This window comes from Rhizomucor pusillus (genome assembly GCF_041956525.1).
Source record: "Rhizomucor pusillus strain CBS 183.67 unplaced genomic scaffold VTP01scaffold_7, whole genome shotgun sequence".
Taxonomy (NCBI): domain Eukaryota; kingdom Fungi; phylum Mucoromycota; class Mucoromycetes; order Mucorales; family Lichtheimiaceae; genus Rhizomucor; species Rhizomucor pusillus.
This window is the reverse complement of record NW_027192149.1, coordinates 108,613-128,726: the sequence shown is the minus strand read 5'-3', so window position 1 is coordinate 128,726 and position 20,114 is coordinate 108,613. Positions and strand designations below refer to the sequence as shown.

General features: G+C 45.6%; 10 protein-coding genes across 10 annotated transcripts; 5 read left to right on the top strand and 5 right to left on the bottom strand.

Annotated features, from left to right (window-relative positions):
• Window positions 1-174: 174 nt before the first annotated feature.
• Window positions 175-529, bottom strand: VTP01DRAFT_9526 (uncharacterized protein; the record flags this gene model as incomplete). The annotated part of the gene is made up of 2 exons (XM_069388762.1): window positions 175-420; window positions 485-529. The coding sequence occupies 2 exons, from the start codon at window positions 527-529 to the stop codon at window positions 175-177; spliced, it is 291 nt and encodes a 96-aa protein (XP_069239946.1).
• Window positions 530-1,050: 521 nt separating this feature from the next.
• VTP01DRAFT_9525 (uncharacterized protein) lies at window positions 1,051-2,444 on the top strand (the record flags this gene model as incomplete). Its single annotated transcript, XM_069388761.1, has 7 exons — window positions 1,051-1,177; window positions 1,239-1,349; window positions 1,413-1,561; window positions 1,624-1,858; window positions 1,930-2,100; window positions 2,166-2,329; window positions 2,394-2,444. The coding sequence occupies 7 exons, from the start codon at window positions 1,051-1,053 to the stop codon at window positions 2,442-2,444; spliced, it is 1,008 nt and encodes a 335-aa protein (XP_069239945.1).
• Window positions 2,445-2,554: 110 nt separating this feature from the next.
• On the bottom strand, window positions 2,555-3,110 carry VTP01DRAFT_9524 (mitochondrial 37S ribosomal protein uS13m; the record flags this gene model as incomplete). Its single annotated transcript, XM_069388760.1, has 3 exons — window positions 2,555-2,615; window positions 2,679-3,027; window positions 3,095-3,110. 3 exons carry the CDS (start codon window positions 3,108-3,110, stop codon window positions 2,555-2,557), a joined length of 426 nt encoding a protein of 141 aa, XP_069239944.1.
• A 463-nt stretch (window positions 3,111-3,573) lies between these two features.
• Window positions 3,574-4,636, top strand: VTP01DRAFT_9523 (uncharacterized protein; the record flags this gene model as incomplete). Its single annotated transcript, XM_069388759.1, has 6 exons — window positions 3,574-3,696; window positions 3,765-3,854; window positions 3,918-3,947; window positions 4,006-4,204; window positions 4,267-4,406; window positions 4,469-4,636. 6 exons carry the CDS (start codon window positions 3,574-3,576, stop codon window positions 4,634-4,636), a joined length of 750 nt encoding a protein of 249 aa, XP_069239943.1.
• Window positions 4,637-4,846: 210 nt separating this feature from the next.
• Window positions 4,847-10,241, bottom strand: VTP01DRAFT_9522 (uncharacterized protein; the record flags this gene model as incomplete). The annotated part of the gene is made up of 3 exons (XM_069388758.1): window positions 4,847-7,948; window positions 8,009-9,854; window positions 9,919-10,241. 3 exons carry the CDS (start codon window positions 10,239-10,241, stop codon window positions 4,847-4,849), a joined length of 5,271 nt encoding a protein of 1,756 aa, XP_069239942.1.
• Window positions 10,242-11,276: 1,035 nt separating this feature from the next.
• Window positions 11,277-12,375, bottom strand: VTP01DRAFT_9521 (uncharacterized protein; the record flags this gene model as incomplete). The annotated part of the gene is made up of 5 exons (XM_069388757.1): window positions 11,277-11,781; window positions 11,851-11,947; window positions 12,011-12,186; window positions 12,249-12,286; window positions 12,340-12,375. 5 exons carry the CDS (start codon window positions 12,373-12,375, stop codon window positions 11,277-11,279), a joined length of 852 nt encoding a protein of 283 aa, XP_069239941.1.
• Window positions 12,376-12,834: 459 nt separating this feature from the next.
• VTP01DRAFT_9520 (uncharacterized protein) lies at window positions 12,835-13,723 on the top strand (the record flags this gene model as incomplete). The annotated part of the gene is made up of 2 exons (XM_069388756.1): window positions 12,835-12,862; window positions 12,918-13,723. The coding sequence occupies 2 exons, from the start codon at window positions 12,835-12,837 to the stop codon at window positions 13,721-13,723; spliced, it is 834 nt and encodes a 277-aa protein (XP_069239940.1).
• Window positions 13,724-14,293: 570 nt separating this feature from the next.
• Window positions 14,294-16,034, top strand: VTP01DRAFT_9519 (uncharacterized protein; the record flags this gene model as incomplete). The annotated part of the gene is made up of 5 exons (XM_069388754.1): window positions 14,294-14,776; window positions 14,837-15,261; window positions 15,322-15,735; window positions 15,800-15,890; window positions 15,945-16,034. 5 exons carry the CDS (start codon window positions 14,294-14,296, stop codon window positions 16,032-16,034), a joined length of 1,503 nt encoding a protein of 500 aa, XP_069239939.1.
• Window positions 16,035-16,545: 511 nt separating this feature from the next.
• On the top strand, window positions 16,546-17,857 carry VTP01DRAFT_9518 (uncharacterized protein; the record flags this gene model as incomplete). Its single annotated transcript, XM_069388753.1, has 6 exons — window positions 16,546-16,594; window positions 16,648-16,834; window positions 16,900-17,072; window positions 17,135-17,297; window positions 17,351-17,528; window positions 17,588-17,857. 6 exons carry the CDS (start codon window positions 16,546-16,548, stop codon window positions 17,855-17,857), a joined length of 1,020 nt encoding a protein of 339 aa, XP_069239938.1.
• Window positions 17,858-18,225: 368 nt separating this feature from the next.
• Window positions 18,226-18,690, bottom strand: VTP01DRAFT_9517 (uncharacterized protein; the record flags this gene model as incomplete). Its single annotated transcript, XM_069388752.1, has 2 exons — window positions 18,226-18,442; window positions 18,521-18,690. The coding sequence occupies 2 exons, from the start codon at window positions 18,688-18,690 to the stop codon at window positions 18,226-18,228; spliced, it is 387 nt and encodes a 128-aa protein (XP_069239937.1).
• Window positions 18,691-20,114: the final 1,424 nt, after the last annotated feature.

Here is a 20,114-nt window from a genome sequence, read left to right as displayed (position 1 = left end):
CAATTCCAAAGGGGGGAATCCGGGGTTTCCATTTTTATTCATTCATCGTTGTTATTGAAGCAGAGCAAAAGGGAAAAAAAGGAAGTTTTTGGATAGAGATGGGGTAGTGGAAAGTATAGAGACAATTGGATAACATAGGGGAGAGTTCGGAAGTAGCATTCATGGGATAACATTTTACGACATTTGTCGCAGGGCGTCTTCAGCGAGCTTGTTGCGCTCACGTTTCCAGGCATCGTCGTGCTTTGGGCGGTTCATGTTGGTTTCCCAAAGGGCGGAACCACCAAAGGTTTCATCAAAAATGGAACCAGCAGGCGCGAAGCCAGTACCATCTGAACTTCGAATAGCTTTGACGTGAGCTTCTGAAGCTCGATAGATGCCACCGCTGATGGCATCCCACATGGAGCTACGACGGCGTTGCTGCTGTCAAAAGCAAATGTCAGCCCAAACGATGACTCAGTACCGCTGACTACAAAGTTTAAATTACCTGTGGTTCTGTAGAAGATGTCTGTGTTTGATCAGGTCTGTTCATTTTGACAGTATTGCGAAAAGGATGAAAGAGACACTTGGGAAAAAATACAAAACCCTCCTCTGGGTGGTTAAATATGCATCGGTTGGGTACTTTTTTCCACCCTCGTTTATGCAGCTGCAGGTGCTGGTCGCAAGCCCTGCTCATGTGCTTCCAACCGTTTCAAGCATGGTCAATGAAACCGGACCACACAGACCCTGCTGTCTCTATCCGACCCCACCGTAGCAGATTGTTTCATATTCGTACAGAATGGAAGGGGCGATCGATGACGGGCATATGCGTTCTTTAATAAACCCAAAGTTTGCCTTGCAACAAGAGAGCGTCATTTTATGTTTAGTTTGTTTACATTCCGTGTGGGAGAGAGCGACTATTTTTTGTGGGAACCTGCAATCTGGGCGTGTTTCTTTTGCGTCCATTTTCGTCTAAGCTGCTGCTGTCCTGCATAAAAGCGTTGGAATGAGGCATGATCCACGACCGCCCACTCCGCCTGTCCGCTCTTGAGACTGCTACTTTTACTATTTCATATGGGCAACCGCCATGCACCAAACAGACACCACATTCCAGAAGACGGACCAATCCCGGACATTGTCGGCGATCACTTCAAGGTCGGCAACAAGCTAGGATCTGGAAGCTTTGGTGTTCTTTATGAAGGTAATGACGAAACGCTGTTCGTTATTGCACGACACGCTCTATGACAGCGCACCGCCGTTAGGTACCAATATGGAGACAGGCGAGCCAGTTGCAATAAAGTTTGAATCATGCCACGCACGTATACCACAGCTTCGTGAGGAGCAGACCATATATTCCATGCTAGAGAATATGCGTAAAGTATAGTCTTTTTTTTTGACACGATTACACCTTTTTCTGATCCGCATTTCCCTAATAGCCGGATTTCCAGCCACTTACTATTTTGGAACTGAAGGTGGCTACAACGTCCTGGTGCTTGAGCTACTGGGTCCCGATTTAGAGGAGCTTTTCGAACTATGTGACCAAAAGTTTTCTGCAAAGACTGTTGCTATAGTTGCGAAACAAATGGTAAAAGACTGAAAATGGTGTATATATATATATATATACGATCACTGACCCACTTGAGGCAGATACGATTACTGCAAGCGATACACGAACTCGGATTGATCTACAGAGACGTCAAACCAGATAACTTTTTGATCGGTCGCGCAGGGTCGGGCAAGACAGGAGAGATATTCATGATCGACTTTGGTATGGCCAAGTCGTATCGGGACCCAAAGACAGGAAAGCACATTGCAGACTGCGAACGGAATAGCCTGTCAGGCACGGCACGCTACATGAGCCTCCGTACCCATCTCGGCAGAGGTATGTAGAGGCATCCAAAGGGAAGAGAGGGAAGAAATGAGGGAACTGATGAGAATTTGTATATATATCAGAGCAATCACGCCGCGATGACCTGGAATCCTTGGGCTACGTCCTGTTATATTTTCTAAAAGGTGCCTTGCCGTGGCAAGGCATCAAGGCGCCCAACGAGGAGGCGAAATATGAAAGGATCGCACAGATCAAGCAAGAAACACCCATCAGCGTCCTCACATCAGGTCTTCCTGGTAAGATATACCATGGTATCCTTTTGAAAGGAATGTTAGCAGCTCAATCAATATACGCTTTGCAGTTGAATTCAGTATATTTCTTCACTATGCTCGAAATCTTCGATTCGACGAGACTCCCGACTATGATTTTTGTTATCAGCTTTTCAACAAAACACTGGATAGACTAAAAACCAAGGACGATGGGATATTTGACTGGATGCTTATCAACGATGGCAAGGGCTGGGAGGTAATATGCTCCTTGTTTGCAGGATGTGAAAGAATCCTGACTGATCGTACTTGCTTCTTCACAGGCATCTGAACGCAGGCGCAAGTCTGCCCCGCTTATGCTCACATATCACTAAATTACGGCAATACCCTGCTACTCCTCCTATTATCGATGAATTTGTATAATACAAAAACAATTCTGTCAAGTGCGTTTTATTATTGTGGAGGGAAAAAGAATGAGGGTCGTCTATAAGGATCTGAAGGTGTTGATGAACTTTTGGAGCGGGCTGGCAGCGGCTTCGGCCCATCTAAAGATAGAGAATATGTGTGTCAATTAAGTTCCTGGCTGTACTTTTCTGTACCAAACTTACACGCTGTAGTCTCGTCGTTGTACCCATCGTCCGTTGAGTCTCTTTGCTGTTTTCGCATTGTTTCTGGTTCGCTGACCGCGGACGGGTAAACTCATTGCGTGGCGTTTACCAATGTAGTTGCCAATGTTACGGTGGTGCATGACGTTGGCGCGAACTTGACGCTTCAAGTCAGTTTCAATGGTCATTGAAGACAATTTATCTGTGATTTGTGTGATTTGCATATCATTGAGTTCGCCAACTTTGAGCGTTTTTGGAATGTTGAGCTGCTCGCATAGTTTGAATGCGGTTGGTTCGCCAATGCCGTAAAAGTATTGCAACGCCGTGCTAAACACCATTTGCATCAGGTCAACTGAAACAGTAGAAGGTTGAGTAATCAGAAATGTACCTAACGAGCTTTCGCTCAGGCAGGTTGACACCTAGAAGGTGAATCATATTGTGTAGAGAAGCTGCTGCTTGGGTCCGGGCTGAAAGACCTGCAAGTGAAAATTGGGACTGTTCATTTTTGGATCTCTGCCAAATTCATTATGTGGGCTGCTGTTACTGTATTCTTGGAGCAGAATGCGCGAAAAAATTCTCGAACTTGATATTACCTAGAGGATGGCCTAAAAGCTAGCAGGCGTATTGTCATTCTTTTATTTCATATAAACAGAGAGCGTGACAAATCTCCCTTCTAAAAGGGCAAATATGTTTCAATGCACATTACTACTGGCTTGTATGTCAACCACACATATTTCCTGCTATTACCGAGTATACATTGCCTCAAGAGCAAAGGATACATTCAAAGAAGAACATATTAGATTGACTTAGGATGTTTCTTTTCCCAATCATCAGAAAGTATTAGAGCTGCGCAGCATTAATCCAGAATTTTCTGCTGCTTGTGCGCGTGTGCAACTCCATGCTTCTTCGTCTTTGTCGACCTACCGCTCGGTTACTACACAAAATGGCAGATACACGCAAACAGAATATTGCAGAGAATCTCAGAGCAGTGCGTGAGGCAATGCAGGCAACGCAGTGCGAGGTAAGTATTCCCCCTACACACATTGATCTCGTTGAATCGTCCCATTCACCAGCGACCGTCGGTTGCAGGCGCGACTCGTAGCTGTCAGCAAATATAAACCTGCCGAGGACGTAATGTATGCTTACGAGACTGGACAGCGTCACTTTGGTGAGAACTATGCAAGTAGCGTCGTTCGATAAATTAAAGGTTGGGCTTATGTGCCAACAGCTGCTGCTTCGTAGGTGCAAGAACTGGTCGAAAAGGCTGAAAAGGTGGAGAAGGAATCTTTGTCTTGGATCCAGTTACTAACCATATGTTTTTCACATATAGCTCCCTCGAGATATCCAGTGGCATTTCATTGGCAATCTGCAAAGCAACAAGTGCAAGACAGTCGCAGCTATCCCTAATTTGTTCGTCGTCGAGACTGTAGATAGCATTAAAAAGGCAGATACTTTAAATAAGGCATGCGCTGCAGTGCGAACTGAACCTCTAAACGTCTTTGTCCAAGTAAATACAAGTCGAGAAGAAGGTAAACAATTTATGCAGAAATGGTGGAATTTGCCGTCCCAGGGCTAACATATTTTGTATTAGCAAAAAGCGGCGTAGATCCAGAGCAATGCGTTGATGTCTGCAAACACATTGTTGAGTCCTGCCCTCAACTGAAACTATCTGGCTTAATGACAATTGGCATGTTTGGACGGGATCCTAACGTCGAGAATCCTGATTTCAAGGTAACTTTATTGATAGTTTTATGTATCCCCACGGGTTTCTGACACTTTTTAAATTATCACAGTGCCTCGCAGATTGTAAGGAGCAAGTTGAAAAAGCACTCGGCGGACGGAAACTCGAGTTGAGCATGGGAATGTCCGGTGATTTTGTACAGGCACTTAAAGCCGGATCAACCAACGTCCGTGTGGGCACCACCATCTTTGGCGAAAGACAACGTCCTGCAAAGCAATAAATGTTAGAATCCCGCCACTAGACGACTTGTAAACAAGGACACCGCACGTTTGCTATTGACAGAGACAAGATGCCATCAGAATCATTGTTTGTGTGTATAGAATACATTGTGAAGGAAAGATAAGAATAAGGACGGAGGAAAAAGAAGAAGGGATTTGATGCACATGCTGGATTAAAAGGCTACTAAACTATGTATAATATGTATATCTTTTTAAATGACTGACTTTTCCGGTGGATACCAGTAGCTGCTGACGTGGCCACTGCTGTATCCTGACCGCGAGGTATACCTTGAACCCTGCGAAGCATTGTCGTTCCAATCTTCGGCAAGCAGCGCTGATTCATATTGCTCCCAGGTCATGGTCGGTATCGACCGTGGATCAAACGTGCCTTCGTCGGCAACAACCATTTTCTTGCGTCCCTTCTCACCCATAACAACACGAGTGTTACCCCACGAAAAGTCGTCAAAGTGCCAGTATGAATACACTGGGATGAGGAAGGAAAACACTGGAATCGCCATAATAGAGATGATCATCCAAATGATATGCTCCCACTTGCGGTGCAATATAAAGATAATTGTCTGTAGACCGTAGACACCGGCAATCGTAAGAATAGACATGATCGGAACTGTGCTACTTGATGTTGCGAGCGTGTAAATAAGATAGATGAGATATCCAACGATAGCTGGCTGCACCAAAGTGCTAACCAAATCAAGCATGACAATGAAACGCATCGAGAAACAGCAGAAACCACAGAGCTGCGGTAGATAGACGAGTTCACCCAAGTTGTGGATAGTCGAATTGATCCATCGACGACGCTGAGAGAGCAGGACAGACCACTGGTCAGGTGCATTCGTTTCACACTTTGCATCCGGTGTAAACTTGGTCTTGTGCGTTGGGAAATGCTTGAGAATTAAGGTAGTAAGATATCGATCTTCACCCAGGAACAGCAAATTCTTCTTGTGCAATGTATCGACCTTGTTGACAGCGTAATCTTCAATGATCTGGTTTGCGATCAACAGGGGCTGGTTCCTTGTAGCTGATCGGATACGATACATACAGAAACAGCCAGGTAAACATGTCACTGAGCCAAACAAGGATTCGAAAGCCTTGACGAGATAATGCGAGATAAAGTATTCGTAAACTTGGATCATTGTGACCCACGTATCTTTGGCGTTGGAGAGCAGCGTCTCGCCGCACAAGCCAATGATCTTGGAGTCGTGCACGAAGCATGAGACCATTCTGTTCAGACCATCCTTGCTGACTTCTGTGTCGGCATCCACCATCAGGACAAATTCATAGAAACTTGGATTAACGCCAATAACATTCTTGATTTGGTGATACAACTCTAGTTCCATGGGAGTCATGGGTGAGTTGAAGTGAACCTTGTTCAAGAAACGCATCAAGATAAGCTGAGAATCACGTTTGCCTCGGTTGCCAGGTTTTTGTCGCTCGCTAGGCTTTCCGACCTTGACTACGACAATGTACGGTACTACGTGACCGTGCACTTCATACAGACCAGAATATATCTTTGCCATGTTGTGTTGCTTGGCACCTTCGCCGAGTGATAAGAAGGAAAGCGGTTCAGGATCAACGCGTGGATCCACGCCGAGGACATCCAAGACAATGCGCGGCGTAGGCCTGTCGTTACCACCGCCAACGATCATGCCGTCGCAGATAATAAACAATAATTTTCGCTTGTCGTCGTAGTTGAGCGTGGAAATAGAATCGATCGTCTTTCGCAAAGAATCCTCATCTTCAGTGTAACAAGGCACTTGGCATATAATGAACTTGTCGTGCTCTTCAGGCTCTCGTCTTGTACCGAACTGGAGGGCCGCCAAAAACTTGAAAACGATAACCAAGCAAAGCAGCAATGTGACAATCAACAGCAGATACTCGGCAAAGATACACTTTGCAGATTTACGTTGATCGACTCGGCCGGCATAGAAAAGATTGCGCAGGCATACTTTTTGGCGATACTTTACAGTATCGTCGAGTTCCAGAGCATTCCAATATTCGGTGATATCTGTGCCTGATTTTGTACGGAACAGGTTGACAATTGACTCGTCCATAAAATTCAAGTCCACGTCGGAGGGAGCAGATTGGCCTGGAGGAGCCTGCGTCGTGCGTCCACCGAGGGTATAGTACGTGAGGTCGTAGATCTCATTGTCGAGAATACCCCACACGCGATTCGTCGTAATACCACCGACGTCTGTGGGGTTGTTGGCCTGTTCCTCTAAATCCTGCGGTGTATATCCCATGTTGCCGAGCTTAAAGTTTTTGCGCAGATACGTGATCTTTTGATAGTACCAATCCGGCTGATAATCGGTGCTGGATATACGGAAATCGTGGTAGCGGGCATTAGAGTCTGAAGCATTAACTTGAAAGTCGAGGTTGACGTAAGGTGACACTGAGCCGGTAGTGCCCTGACAAAGCGCTGATACCTGGACAGGGAAGAGATCAGTAGCGTCTGTGCCTCCATATGCCAAGATCGCACTGCTCGGTATGATGCCAGCCGCCCAGTGTCGCGGTGCAAAGCTTGTAAGATCGAAAACTTCGCCTCGAATCGCAACATATGCGTTGCCCGAGTCACTGTGAGCTTGCAACTCTGCTTGCGAGAATACGTCTTGATGGGGGCAAATGATACGGCCAAAACCGACAAGAAACCAAATGATAAACCCAGACATTAAAAAGATGATCATACAGAGGGTTATCTTTTCTCTCCAAGCCATTTGTACATCTTTGCGTTTCATATGGCCGCAGCAGTCGAGAAATTTGCTAGGTATCCACCATGTCATGAACCAAACAAATGCGACCCATCGTCTTCGCCCTGGAGTTGGTTCGTCGCTCTCGACAGGCATATCTGCTTCGACTGTGGTGCCTGACTGTCCAAGCATTTGCTTCATTTCTAGATACGCAGATGCATTGGAAGTGAAGCCGTCTGAACCGGCCTGGGATGTCGATTCGTGATATGGATGTTCTCGCAAATACTCAAACTCGGAGATAAATGAACGCTGGTCGTCAGAATATACAGATATGGTACCGTCAGGCATACGCGGCGCGGGCAGGCCGGCAGCAGCTGCGTACGCCGTAGCTCTCGTGCGTCTTTCACTGGCAGTATCCGCTATATTCAACAGATCGACATTCGAGCCGTATGACAGTGTAGAGAGAGCTTCTGCGCTGGGGTCCCGCGTGAAAGGTGCCATGTTTCCTTCTTCTTGCAGTCGTCTTTCATCTTTTTGTCGTCGTTGTTCTTCTTTCTCTACAGCCCGGATTTGATCTTCTAACTGGCGCCACGTCGTTTCATTCAAGAATATCTGTATTGCGGTGTGAGATACGCTTTCATCCATCATCTAGACATTTTAATGGAGACTTACCCTATTGTTTCCGATTGCAACCTGCGTTTCTAACCAACCAAAGATAGCAGCAACAGCCTCGCACTGCGCGCGTGCATCTCGATCGGGTTGTACACCCACAGCGTGCAATGTTGCTGCGTAACGTTCGCAAAATTCCTCGTGAAAATATGACATGGTGTAAGCGGTCTTCATACGTTCAGCAATTTGTGCAAGACCGAGAGCTCGTATCTGGGCTCTAACGCGTTGCGTATCAAATGCATTCGGTGCGCCGTTGTCATTGGGTCGAATACAAAAGACAAACCACGGAGTCGTTTCGTCCAACGTGGTGAGAAGATCATCAAACGCCGATTGCAGCTGCGACAGAGCCATGTTGGCTTTGCGATCCTGGCTCTTTGGGGTATCCTTGATATCTTCTAGCTCTGCAACCTTGTTTCGGCGGGTTGATTTAGATCGACGCATGGACGGTCCCCGAGCCGGTGTATTGATTTGCTGTGCGTTCAGGATAGCATTTGATTGTTTAGGATGTGATTCTGTGCGGATACTGCTATCTGCAAACAGGCCAACGAGGAACGAGTTGTAGGATTCTGGAGTTTCCTCCGAGCCTCTAAACAGTGATACAAAATCAGGATTTAGAATATCCTTGTTCGTTTCGACAAAACCGTTTGGATTGTATGTAACTTGGCCAGCAAAGTGCTGGACGGCAAACATGCGAGCACCGGTATCAATCGTCTTGATTGCAAACGAGTCGTGCCCGCCATTGTATTTACAAAAGGTGTCAAGCATATTTGCATCAGTGCCGCGACTGGAGGATTTGCTGTGGTTGTTGATAATGTCTAAAAGACCGTGTTTGGGCCGTTCAAATAGCTCTACACACGCCGCATTGCTAAAGTACGGAACATCCGGCACGTCTAAACCATCAGCGCGATAGTCGCCGACATCCGTCTCGAATAGCTGTCTCAGCATGTAATTGTGTATATGTTCAAGTGCAAAATTGACTGAAAATTGGTCGAAAGACGCTATGCTGTAATAGTTGTGAGGTCCAGGTAGGTCGAGGATGCCAATAACGCCGCTGACGGAATCGTTGCAAAGCTTTGCATTGATTTGTTCGACAAGCCATGAAAATAGCAGGGAATAAAGTACAGTAACAAGCTCATCTCGTTGCTGTGCAGCTTGTTCAGCATTCAAAATGACCGTCGTTACATCTTTTTTGATCATCTGCGTCTTGTATGTAAGGATATCCAGCAAGGATTGCGGATCGACACCTAGAAAGTCTGCCACTAGATCGAGCGTTTCCGGGTTTCTAACTGTCGGCGCTTCCTGCAATCCAGTTCCGTCCACAAATTGCAGATTGCCCATGTGTAACAAACATGCCAAGAGTTGCATGATCCGTGCCTGATGCCGCTTGCCTATACCCACCGCCTTCAGCGCAATTTTAAGTGATTCGTATCCTTCTGCGTCATCCTCGGCTGTCGCAGCAGCTGCGCCTGCAAGGTAGCGATAGTCCGTCTTGTCATTGAGTTGCAATATTTCCTTTTCTTCAGCCGTAGCTCCCGCCATTAAATAATAGAAAGCATGGAAGTTCTGCTCGCCTCTAGGGACCTGGACCACTCGTCGTTTGTCCAAAAGATAATTCAAGGTCTTTGCGCCGGACATTCGACCACGTTCGTTAAACTGTATCTCCAAATACTTGCCGAACCGTGACGCGTTTACATTGTGCAATGTCTTTGCGTGACCGAAAGCTTCGAGAACCAGCTGTGATTGACTGATCTGGTTTTGCAACTTGGTTTCCTTTTTATGACTGCCTAGAGCCATCAAATGATGCAGAACGTGTCTAGTCGATTCTGTCTTGCCGCTGCCTGTTTCTCCGCTAATAATTTTTTGTGGTAAGTGATACCGATAATAAAATCGTTAAGTGTTTTAGTGCGGTGTACCTGAGAATGATCGATTGATCTATGCCTGTACGTCGCATGTGAAGATATGCTTGGTTGGTCATTTGGTATAAGTGTGGTGCCAACGGTGCCAAGTTCTCCGTTGTTGTCATTTCCTTGTATTCAGCGACATATTCTGGAGACGTCTGTAGCTGAAGAGACTCTTTGTAAGGGTTGACAGCAACGAGCACGGAATCGTTGATGCGAGTGTAGATGGCGTCATTTTCGAACCGGTTTCGCAACGTCGCGGTGATGGAGTCCTCGGTTGGTGAATCAAGTTGCGCTAGATCAGCGACGTTTTGCGCTCTGTTACTGGACTTGCCCATCGTTCACACCTCTGTTGAGACGCAAGCAGAGTGGGTGGTCAAACGTGTTACCGGCTAAGTCCGCCCAGGGAATAAAACAAAAGAAAGAAAAGGGAAAGTGGAGGACCTTGACAGGTACCACAGGTACCTCGGCGGGATCCAAGCAATGGACAGGTTGGATCTCCGGGCTGCAGCATCCTCTTTACCAAATCAGCGCTGCTGTATCCAACTACCACGTTAAGCTCCATTAAAGTTTAGCACCTTTTTTTTTTGGCGTGCTCTAGTGAAATTGGCGAGCTAGAGAAGGCACTCTAACATCGAACTGGACGGCAAGCATGTGCGCGATTTTGGCCCATCCCTAACAATTTGCCCGATAAGTCTAAAATGTTCCAGAAGAAAAAAATGTTTCGGTGTTCTACATGCAGTTGGTATGCTTGCTTTGTATAAATGGGGTAGATGCTTAGAGCATAGCGACGGCCTGCGCGCGGTTGCTATGTTATTCAAACCTTATTGTGAGCAAGATCACGCTGACTATCAACGTTCCATCGTTGCCAGGCTCGGCATTCCTCAAAATAATTCATACGCCGTTGCTCGATTGTATCCATTAGCATGCACGCAGGACAATGAAAACAACGTTGTTAAGCTTAGCAATACCGCGACGGAGAACAATATCGTTGAGTAACTGAACGCACAATTTCTTTTAATCCTCTTTATAAGTGAAAACTCGCCTTCTAGCAACACTTTCATTAGTCAGAACATTCAGCTGCTGTTTTAACTTTGTATTTAAAGCATGCTTCTGAAAAAAGGAATGTTGCCAAAATGGACAAGGAAGTTTTTGAGAGCGCTCGGGCTGCATACGGTAATTGGCGGGACTGGACTAACCACTTTAAGAAAATTGCTTTTGTTGGTCACGGTGGTTCACAAGTATTGTCCGGATTTGAACAACCAACTTGTATCATCAAAACAAAAATTGTATTTAAACAATATGCATGGTAACCGGAATGCAGAAAAGATAGGAAGATATATATATATTATGTGACAATGAATGCAAACTTGTTAGAAACGAACTTTCCTCTTTCTTCCCGTGTACTTTGAATCTCTGGCAACTGGTTTGTCGCCTCTTTCCCGGGCAATATCCTTCTTGTGCATAATCCATTTCTTGTCCTTGACTGGCTTGCGCGATTTGCGTCTGTGGACTTGAGCCCTCCGTCCCTCGTATGCGATCGATTTTGCCTCGTCTGGATGTAACTCGCCGTTCTCGCCTAACGCTCGTGGCATTTGATTCTTTACACCTGACTGTTGGCCAGCGAATAGCACCAGGAAATATTTCTTTGCTTTGGTGGAATTGGGGTAATCAACCAGCAGACCACCTTCAAAACCGCATCGAGTGGCTACGTCAATGATAAGCTGGATCTGGTCGTCGTTTTCTGGGTAGAACTGGAAGATGGCGCGCGCGCCTTTGCGTAACGATGCATAAAGGGTGGAGAAGAAACGTTGTAATCGAGCTTTCGGCCGGTTGATCGTCTTGTCTGCGTTGCATAGCCATTGCAAAACTGAGATGCTTTTTTTACACATGAATCAATCAACGCCACATTCATGCATGATAGTTTTTTCTTCCTTCTCTGTTTACCTAATGGCACCATCGAAAACACCCGGTCGGAAACCTACGCCGTGGCCAGCATCGTGTAAAAACAGATCGCCTTCTACTTCACGTTCTCTAGCAATATCTTTTTCCATACATGATATCAGCATATGCTCTCCCTTTCGCCGTCCAGAAGAAAGCCACATACCCAACATGGCAGGAGCAATGTCCATGCCTACCCATACATGTCCTTCTTCTTCGAGGATTTCGCCGCTGAGACCGGATCCACAACCGATATCCAGCAAAAAAGCAGGTCCAGGCGGCAAGTTTAATAACTCTAATGCTCTGTAGGCCATATCCGCTTGGACCGAAGCTATCCGAGAGCTATGCGTTGTCTTGTCAGGCACATGAGATCTTTTCAAAACGATCGATCTGTCACGACTTACTTTTCGGTATATTTTCTCGCCTCGGTCTCGCCATAAAACTAGACTTTGTGTTAGCGCAAACTCTGCTTCAAGCTATGCATTAATGACATACAATCTCTGGTGGTGCAATGTGCTCAGGTCTGGACATTTTAGCTTGACAGAAAAAAAGAGGCTTGCAATTTCTCTCTGTGTGATCTTCCGACACAACCACACAAAATGTATTAAGTCTCATCACTTTGCAGGTGATATTTTCCTTGCAGATCATATCTCTCAAGTCGCTATCATCAATTCATTATTTAAGTAATTTGCTTCTTTATATCTATGCGTAAACTATGCTGCTTCTATATCTAGTCTCTTTTAACAAAAGCTTGGAGATTATCCCTGCTTCTTGGAATTTAACTACTGGTTTTACGAGCGATTCGGTTTGCATCAATACATGGGATAAATGAATTTTACATTTCTACCAAATGGATACGAAAGGTATATTACGTGTGTGTATGGAATGGATTGCAGTGCAAAGGAAATCTTCATGCACGAGTTCACCCGATTTGGCACCCCTTCTAGCTCCTACCCATCCTTTCTTCTCTCCTATTTTACCAGCACTGAGATGTCAGACAATGGAGTGAATGCCGAGAGTAGGTCCCAGACATGTAGCCAACGTAAGTCATTGATCCAACTCGGTGCTCGTAGATGGTACGCACCCTCGGTCAGGGACGCCTACGTCGAGAACGACCGGTACGGATATCGGGGAACTTCAGCAAAAGATCTCGAAAGCCGAACGTGAGCTTGCGCAGCTACGACTCGAGCTGGATCAGACCCGTCAGCAAGCCAAAGCCGCCGAACTGCATGCGCAAGAAAGCGGACGCACGAATCGCAAGCTCAAGACCGAGATCCAGACATTGACAGATATGAGTAACCGCAAGGATCGGCAAGCGGAGAACGCAAAGGCTACTGCCTTCTTTTTCGAGGGGCAAGTTAAAAAATACACCGAAGAGATTGAGACTGCACAGCGTGGGATGGGGCATCTCAAGGAACTCGATGATCAGCTAAGAGAAGCCACGGAGCAGCAAGCGACTTTGGAGGCCGAAGCTGCAAGCGAGTATACACAGATCCGCCAGGATATCGAGCGGATACAGGGTAAATACAAGGCAGAAAAGGAAGAATTGCTACAGATGATTGCAAAGACGTACCAGGAGCTATCACACATATCAGCTAAGGCATTGAAAGCTCAAGAAGAGGCAGAGACCAGGATCAAGGAGGTGTTAGAGCCCATGGATCGTCAAGTAAAGGATCTGGAAAATGCGCACAAGGATATGGAGAAGCAACAGGTGGAAACACTTAAAGATATTGAGAAACAAGTTGTGCAATTGCGCCAGAAGTTAGAAAAATCGTCATCAGCTACGCTGTCGCATGAAGAGACCATCAAGATTGCTCGCAGTGAGATGGATCGCATTATGCGTCGCTTGCGAGTTATCGATTCTTCGGAACCGTTTTAGAAGAATAGTTTATACTTTTATTCCCCCAACGACACATCTTTTTCTTAATCTCAATAACATTTCACATACCCCACTTCAAGGCAGATACGTTGCATATTTGCGTAGTACTTGACTATTGGAATTACAGTTGGAGGGTATGCATGAAAGGATGTCTTGCTCCTATCCAAGCAAGAAGTTTGCAAAAGAGAGGGATATATAAAACTCTCCATGCCTGTGATATCCTTAATTCTTGTATTGGATCAACAAAAGACCTTTCAAGCTGCATACCAGTATATCTTCGAAGCTATTCTTCCGCGTACTTGGAAGTCGCTTTTTCATAGCGATTATTTCCAGCTTGATTTTGCACTCTTTGACAATTAGCATCATTTGATTCCGGTTAAAATAAGAGATGAAGGCAACGGACGCATCCAAAATCAGGTTAAGGAAACCAATAGAGCAAAGTAGCGACTATACTGACGAGTATTCATGATCAATTTCACAAGCAATCCGTTTCCACTCCGACGACAAGAAGCGCCTCAAGTCATGCTGTAGTTTCCCACCATGTCTCATTTTCGTGCAAATTGTCAACTAATGAGCGCAGCTGGTTACTATGCATATCAACGGTCAAATCAACAGGAAGACCATGAGGAGCAGAGTAACATTGTAAGAACAGCAAGCAGAACATCGTCAAATACAAGTGCATCCCGGAGGAGCAGCAGCAGTGCAAGTACACCCAGACGAGTGCTTGTCAATCACGACAACGACGACGATAACACTTCAGCCATATCTCAATCAAGTGCGTCTTCTTCGTCGTCTTCGACGATACTTGCACCCCGGCCACGGAGCTCCCGCCACGAGTCGAGTACAGTGCCGTCGTCAGTGCAAAGGACACCCACGGCTACTCCTGCGACGCAGATAGCGAGTGACGAAGAAAGACGGTGCTGGATATGCTTTGGCGAGGATGGCGACTCTGAAGGCAACTGGGTCAAGCCATGCAAATGCTCGCTCGTTTCACACGAACAATGCTTGCTTGACTGGATTACGGAGAATCAAAAAGGTTCGCCGTTGAAGAAGGTATTATAGTGTGGGAGCAAAGGAGTAGCGAGCAATTGATTGATAACCGTCGGTTTAAAGGTGTACTGCCCGCAATGCAACACACCGTATTATCTTACAGAACAAAAGAGTCTGCCTCTTGCACTGTTGACACTTGTTGATAGCCTGGTGCAAACAGCAACGCCGTATTTGACTGTTTTGGGACTCGGTTGCAGCGTTACACTGACCTCGGCTACGTACGGCGTATACACTGTTCTCACACTGTTTGGTGCTCGGGAAGGTCAAAGACTCCTGGGGCACCCAGCAACGTGGACGTATCGTACATGGATTGGATTGCCGTGCATCCCGGCAGCGTTGATTCTCTCAAGATCTCGATGGGCTGACGGAGTACTACCTTTCGCGGCTATGCTGCTTCTTCGAGCAACCTACGCAAATCAGCACCCACCTATCCAGATGAGCTGGCCACCGTCACCTGCTTTGACTTTGGGTATTCTGCCTTGGATTCGGTAAGTACGGCGACAACTGATACTATGTTGCGTTAATTCTGATGAAATATATATTCATAGTCTGCTCTACAATAATCTATACTTGCTGGCTCAACATCATCTTTCGCGCAAGCTTATTCATCTACGTAGAAGCTCTCGACAGCAACAACAGCAACAGCAGCCGCAAACTACCACGCTACCTAGACCTGCTACCAGAGGCGAACCCATAACTGCCGGAGATGGAAATGGAACATCTCTGCAAGCTTTTCGACAAGAACTTCATAGATACAATGCAGATATCCTGGGCGATCCATTGTGGGAAGAACAGCAGAACGAAAGACGACGAAGAGAAGAGCTTGAACGTGAGGAGCGGGCTGCCCAGGACCAGCGCGAGAGAGAGGCCGATGCTCTCATGAATGGTAGAGAACACAGCAGTCTTGGTATCACCGTCATGGGAGCATTATTGTGGCCGACTATAAGCAGTCTTGTTGGAAGGTAAGTTTTTCTTTTTGCACCGTAAATAATTATTTGCATAATACTCACGAGAAGAATATCCCAGTATCCTCGATCACTTTAGGCTTGTACGACAGTATTTCCCTGAACCATTCCACCGAAATATTCTGGGCGGGTGTCTGTTTGTGGTAGCCAAGGTACGCGATACACTCTTTTGAGAGATAGAGCGATGGATTAAAACTGTAGCTTAGGATCTTGCAAATCTATTTTACAAGTACGAACGTATCAAGCAACGGCAATCGCGACGTATAAAGAATTACAACGAGGTCATGCAAAAGTAGAAGAACCAATTCCCTTTCGCAGATGATTCCCTTTAGTCTTGTCTATCCATTCTTCACTCTCTCTCTCTCACGTCTCCCTGTAGCCACGTTACGCGTGTATAAATTTTCTGTGAGTCCTTTTGGGCTTTGTAAAAATTGTGCTCATTTTTTCTTTTTTGGCCTGCATTCATGTTATTATTGCTGGGGGAGGGGTTGCACAGAAACGTGGCGGCAACAAAAATTTGCGGTATTCAGGGTTCCCTGTAAATTAGCTAAGCATCTGAGGACCCTGTGAGAAAAAAATTGCAGAGAGTAATGCGAGAAGAAGACAACAAGCGCTGGTTTTAGAGGAAGTCAAAGGGTCTACTACGTTGGTGGAAGGAGAGTAATAGACCTAAAAGTATAAGTTGATCTGCAAGCAAATGTAATCCGCGGAAAGGATCTTTCCCCCGTTTCTTGTAAAGTATTTGAAGCGGACCCTGATCAGGGTTTCATTTTTTACCTTTTTTCCCAAGACGATTTTCTCTCTTCAATGCGCCTGATAATCCGGCAAGACTACGAGGAGGTCTCCTCCTACGTTGGTAAGGCATAGGATGGATATGTGATGTGACAATCTCCTCACGCTTGCATGCAGCCTATTACGTGAAGGAACGAATAAATCAATTCCAACCCACCAAAGAGCGGCCATTTGTGCTTGGCTTGCCTACAGGCTCTTCTCCTATCGGCGTGTACCACAAGCTTGTAGAGTTCTACAAGGCTGGACAAGTAAGCTTTGAAAATGTCGTGACATTCAACATGGACGAGTATGTTGGATTGCCTGCGTAAGTGTGCTACGGCGAGAAGAATAGATCAGATTTTTGAGCGACTCAACGCCGAACTACTGCAGCGATCATCCTCAATCGTACCACACGTTCATGTGGAACCACTTGTTCAAACACGTCGACATTAGAAAGGAAAATGTGCATATACTCGATGGCAACGCTGAAGATCTTGACGAAGAGTGCCGCAAGTTTGAAGCAGAGATTGCAAAGCTAGGTGGCATAGAGCTGTTCTTGGGCGGTAATAAATCGACAATGCGCAGTCAAGGATGTTATTATGCTAACGCCCAGGTGATAATCCAGGTATTGGACCTGACGGGCACATTGCGTTTAATGAGCCTGGCTCGTCTCTCACGTCACGGACACGTGTCAAGACACTCGCGTACGAGACGATTATCGCTAATGCGCGGTTCTTTGGAGGAGATATCACCCGTGTACCCAAGCTCGCGTTGACTGTGGGTGTAGCGTAAGCGTCAACCGATCCAATGATGATAGGTCATCTCACACCAGGTCGAATAGAACTGTTATGGATGCTAGAGAAGTGATGGTGGTTATTACGGGTGCGCACAAGAGTTTGGCACTCGCAAAATGTGTAGAGGAAGGTGTGAACCACATGTGGACTGTGTCTGCGATACAGCTGCATCCCAAGGGACTCATCGTCTGCGACGAAGATGCTACACTTGAACTTCACGTCAAGGTAAGTAATTACAAGGGTGGAAAAAAGAAAGGTGAGAACTTACATGTATTATCGCAAAGACTGTAAGGTATTTCAAATCTATCGAGCATGTGCACCACTCCATCATTGGACCGCACAACCTTGGTCTGCAGGGTAACCTGCTACGCAATATGGTGGACACAAATCAAGCAGCCAAGCGACGAAGAAGACTTATGCTACAGAGCTTACTGAACGACGAAGAAGATGATAAACGGTTATCATCGCCAGAGCAAGAATTTGAAGATTCAAATGCACAAACTGGCAGCAAGCGAAAACGAAGTTCATCGCCGCGTGCATCCGGTGAATCATAGTCATCTAACCTTGTTCTCCATAATATTTAATGTATACCAAACAACTGTCCAATCTCTTCCATGCTTCCTGTCTCTCCCTTTCTCTCTCTCTCTCTCTTTCGAATAAAGGCCAACGGTCTCTCTTCATCAATTGGATGGTTAAGAGCCCTTTCTGTAAATGTTTGCTCAAGAAGAAAACAAACAATCTGCTTCGCAGCGAGCAGATGTACTGGCATGACCCGTTCAAGATCCAAGGTTTTGTGTGTATGTATAGATAAAAGTAACGTGTGCGACTGTGTCTCTATTGCGTACATGTGCTCGTTTCCAATCCAAAAAGGTCGATATGTTTCTCTCTAACAAAAGTGACCAGAACATGGTTGTTTCCATTTTTAATTCTTTTCGGGAACAGTGACATAGGATGGTGGAGTAAAGTATTTGGTGGTGTTGTACACAGATTCGCCGACCTTCCAGCCCTCGACATCCTTCATAGTCTCGGCTTCTCGTTCCTTTGCAGCAAGAGTACGGCGGTACAGGTCACGATCAGATTCGGCTGTCAACAGCGGGATAAGGTGGATGCGGGACCAAAGGTTTTCGCGCTTCAATTCTCTGTAAACATTGGCATTGCCGTGTCAGCTACAAGAGGACGTGGACATATAATGCCTCGGTTCTTTTGTTTTGCATTACCTTCGTTCATAGTTGCCTTGGCCGACCTTGTAGAAGCCATAAGCCATGACACCGACGATGCCGGACAAGAGGACCAAACCAGAAGGTCCGCGCTTTGGCAAGTAGCGGCGGTATCTTACTTCACCGTAACCTCCAGAGGGTGGCAAGTCTTGCGTGCCGCGAGTGGACATGATGCTGTTTGGAGTGGGGGGACGACAAGTTTGCTGGCAGCACGCCCACACAGAAATGTTTACAGGTTTTTGGCCTCAATTTCGCGGTCACAAAGGAAGCATAATTTTGGTCGATATGTAAAAAATAATTGAGAAGGCTGTCATCAAGGCTGACGATGGCGGTTCATCTTGGTCAAAGCAATGAGAGAATAAACTTCGCTAGCTGAGATACCCTGCAAATTCGTACTGTTTGCTTCAAGGTGCTACTACAATTTCAGTTAGACTGGACATGTATTGTTTTCTGCACTATTATGTCGATATGGAAAGTCCACTAGCAGTATGTCTTCGATGATGCTCCTTCTCTTCTGTTTGCCATTGCAGCTGAAGCGATTGCCGCCTTCCTTCGCATTGCTAAAGTCATAAACGTTACATAGGCCCCAATTTGTAACTATGTAAATCTAATTTGAGGTCATGTTGTCCATCGCCGAATAAACTTCATGTAGAAATAATGTCTTCAAATGAATAAAACTTGCTCCGGATACTCGTCGCGTGTGCATTTGTGGTTAATGCTTAAAGACTCGCAACCTAAACAAAGCGATCCCGAATCAATACCATTAAATTCGACTGAAATATATAGTGAGCTCTCCAGCTTCTGAGTCCATCACCTGCAAGCAAGCATAATTTCAATAATCTCGCGAGCTTACTGAATTATATTTAACAGCCAACCGCCCAAAGTCGTAGCTGGCAGAACGATTGCACTCGTTCTACTCAGTAAGAGATGGCTCTCTTATAAGTATTAAACCCTACTATCTGCTATATTCAATTTTAGTTTTCCAAGAATATGGTTATCACATAAATCATCATAGAAAAAGAAAACTAAGATCGAGAAGGATTTGTGTTGATCATTACAGAGATTGATCTCTGTTACTGAGGTCGACACGAATCGTTTCAAAAAAAGGAAACATCTCCTGGATTAATGCTTGTGGCAGATAGCGTATATTATACCATCTTCGTTTTAATAAGTTTTGTATGTGTGAATAACTTAAAAAAGCCTGGCCATATAATACAGAGCTTAGAGGCTCTCCTTTTCGTCTCTAGGTTATCTATTAGACAAGCTGTACTTGTATGCGAGGTATACCGTCGTTATTTTTTGGAGTAAAAAATGTAATGCTGAAAACGGATACAGGAAAGTATCCATTGCAAAATGTATCGTGAGCCTACTAATGATCCAAAATACAGTAGGTGTATGTGAATAGTGATCCCTATGAGTATACGACGCAGGAGGACGGAAAGCCATAAAATATGTAGACCAAATGGGCCTGAAACGATCGAGAAACAAGAACGAATAATTTTGAGGCTGCATTGACAGTATAATTTATGTCTTGCATAATCGCAGAGCAAACGCTTTTCTTCCTTCTTCATCTCTATTCATCACAATGGATAGC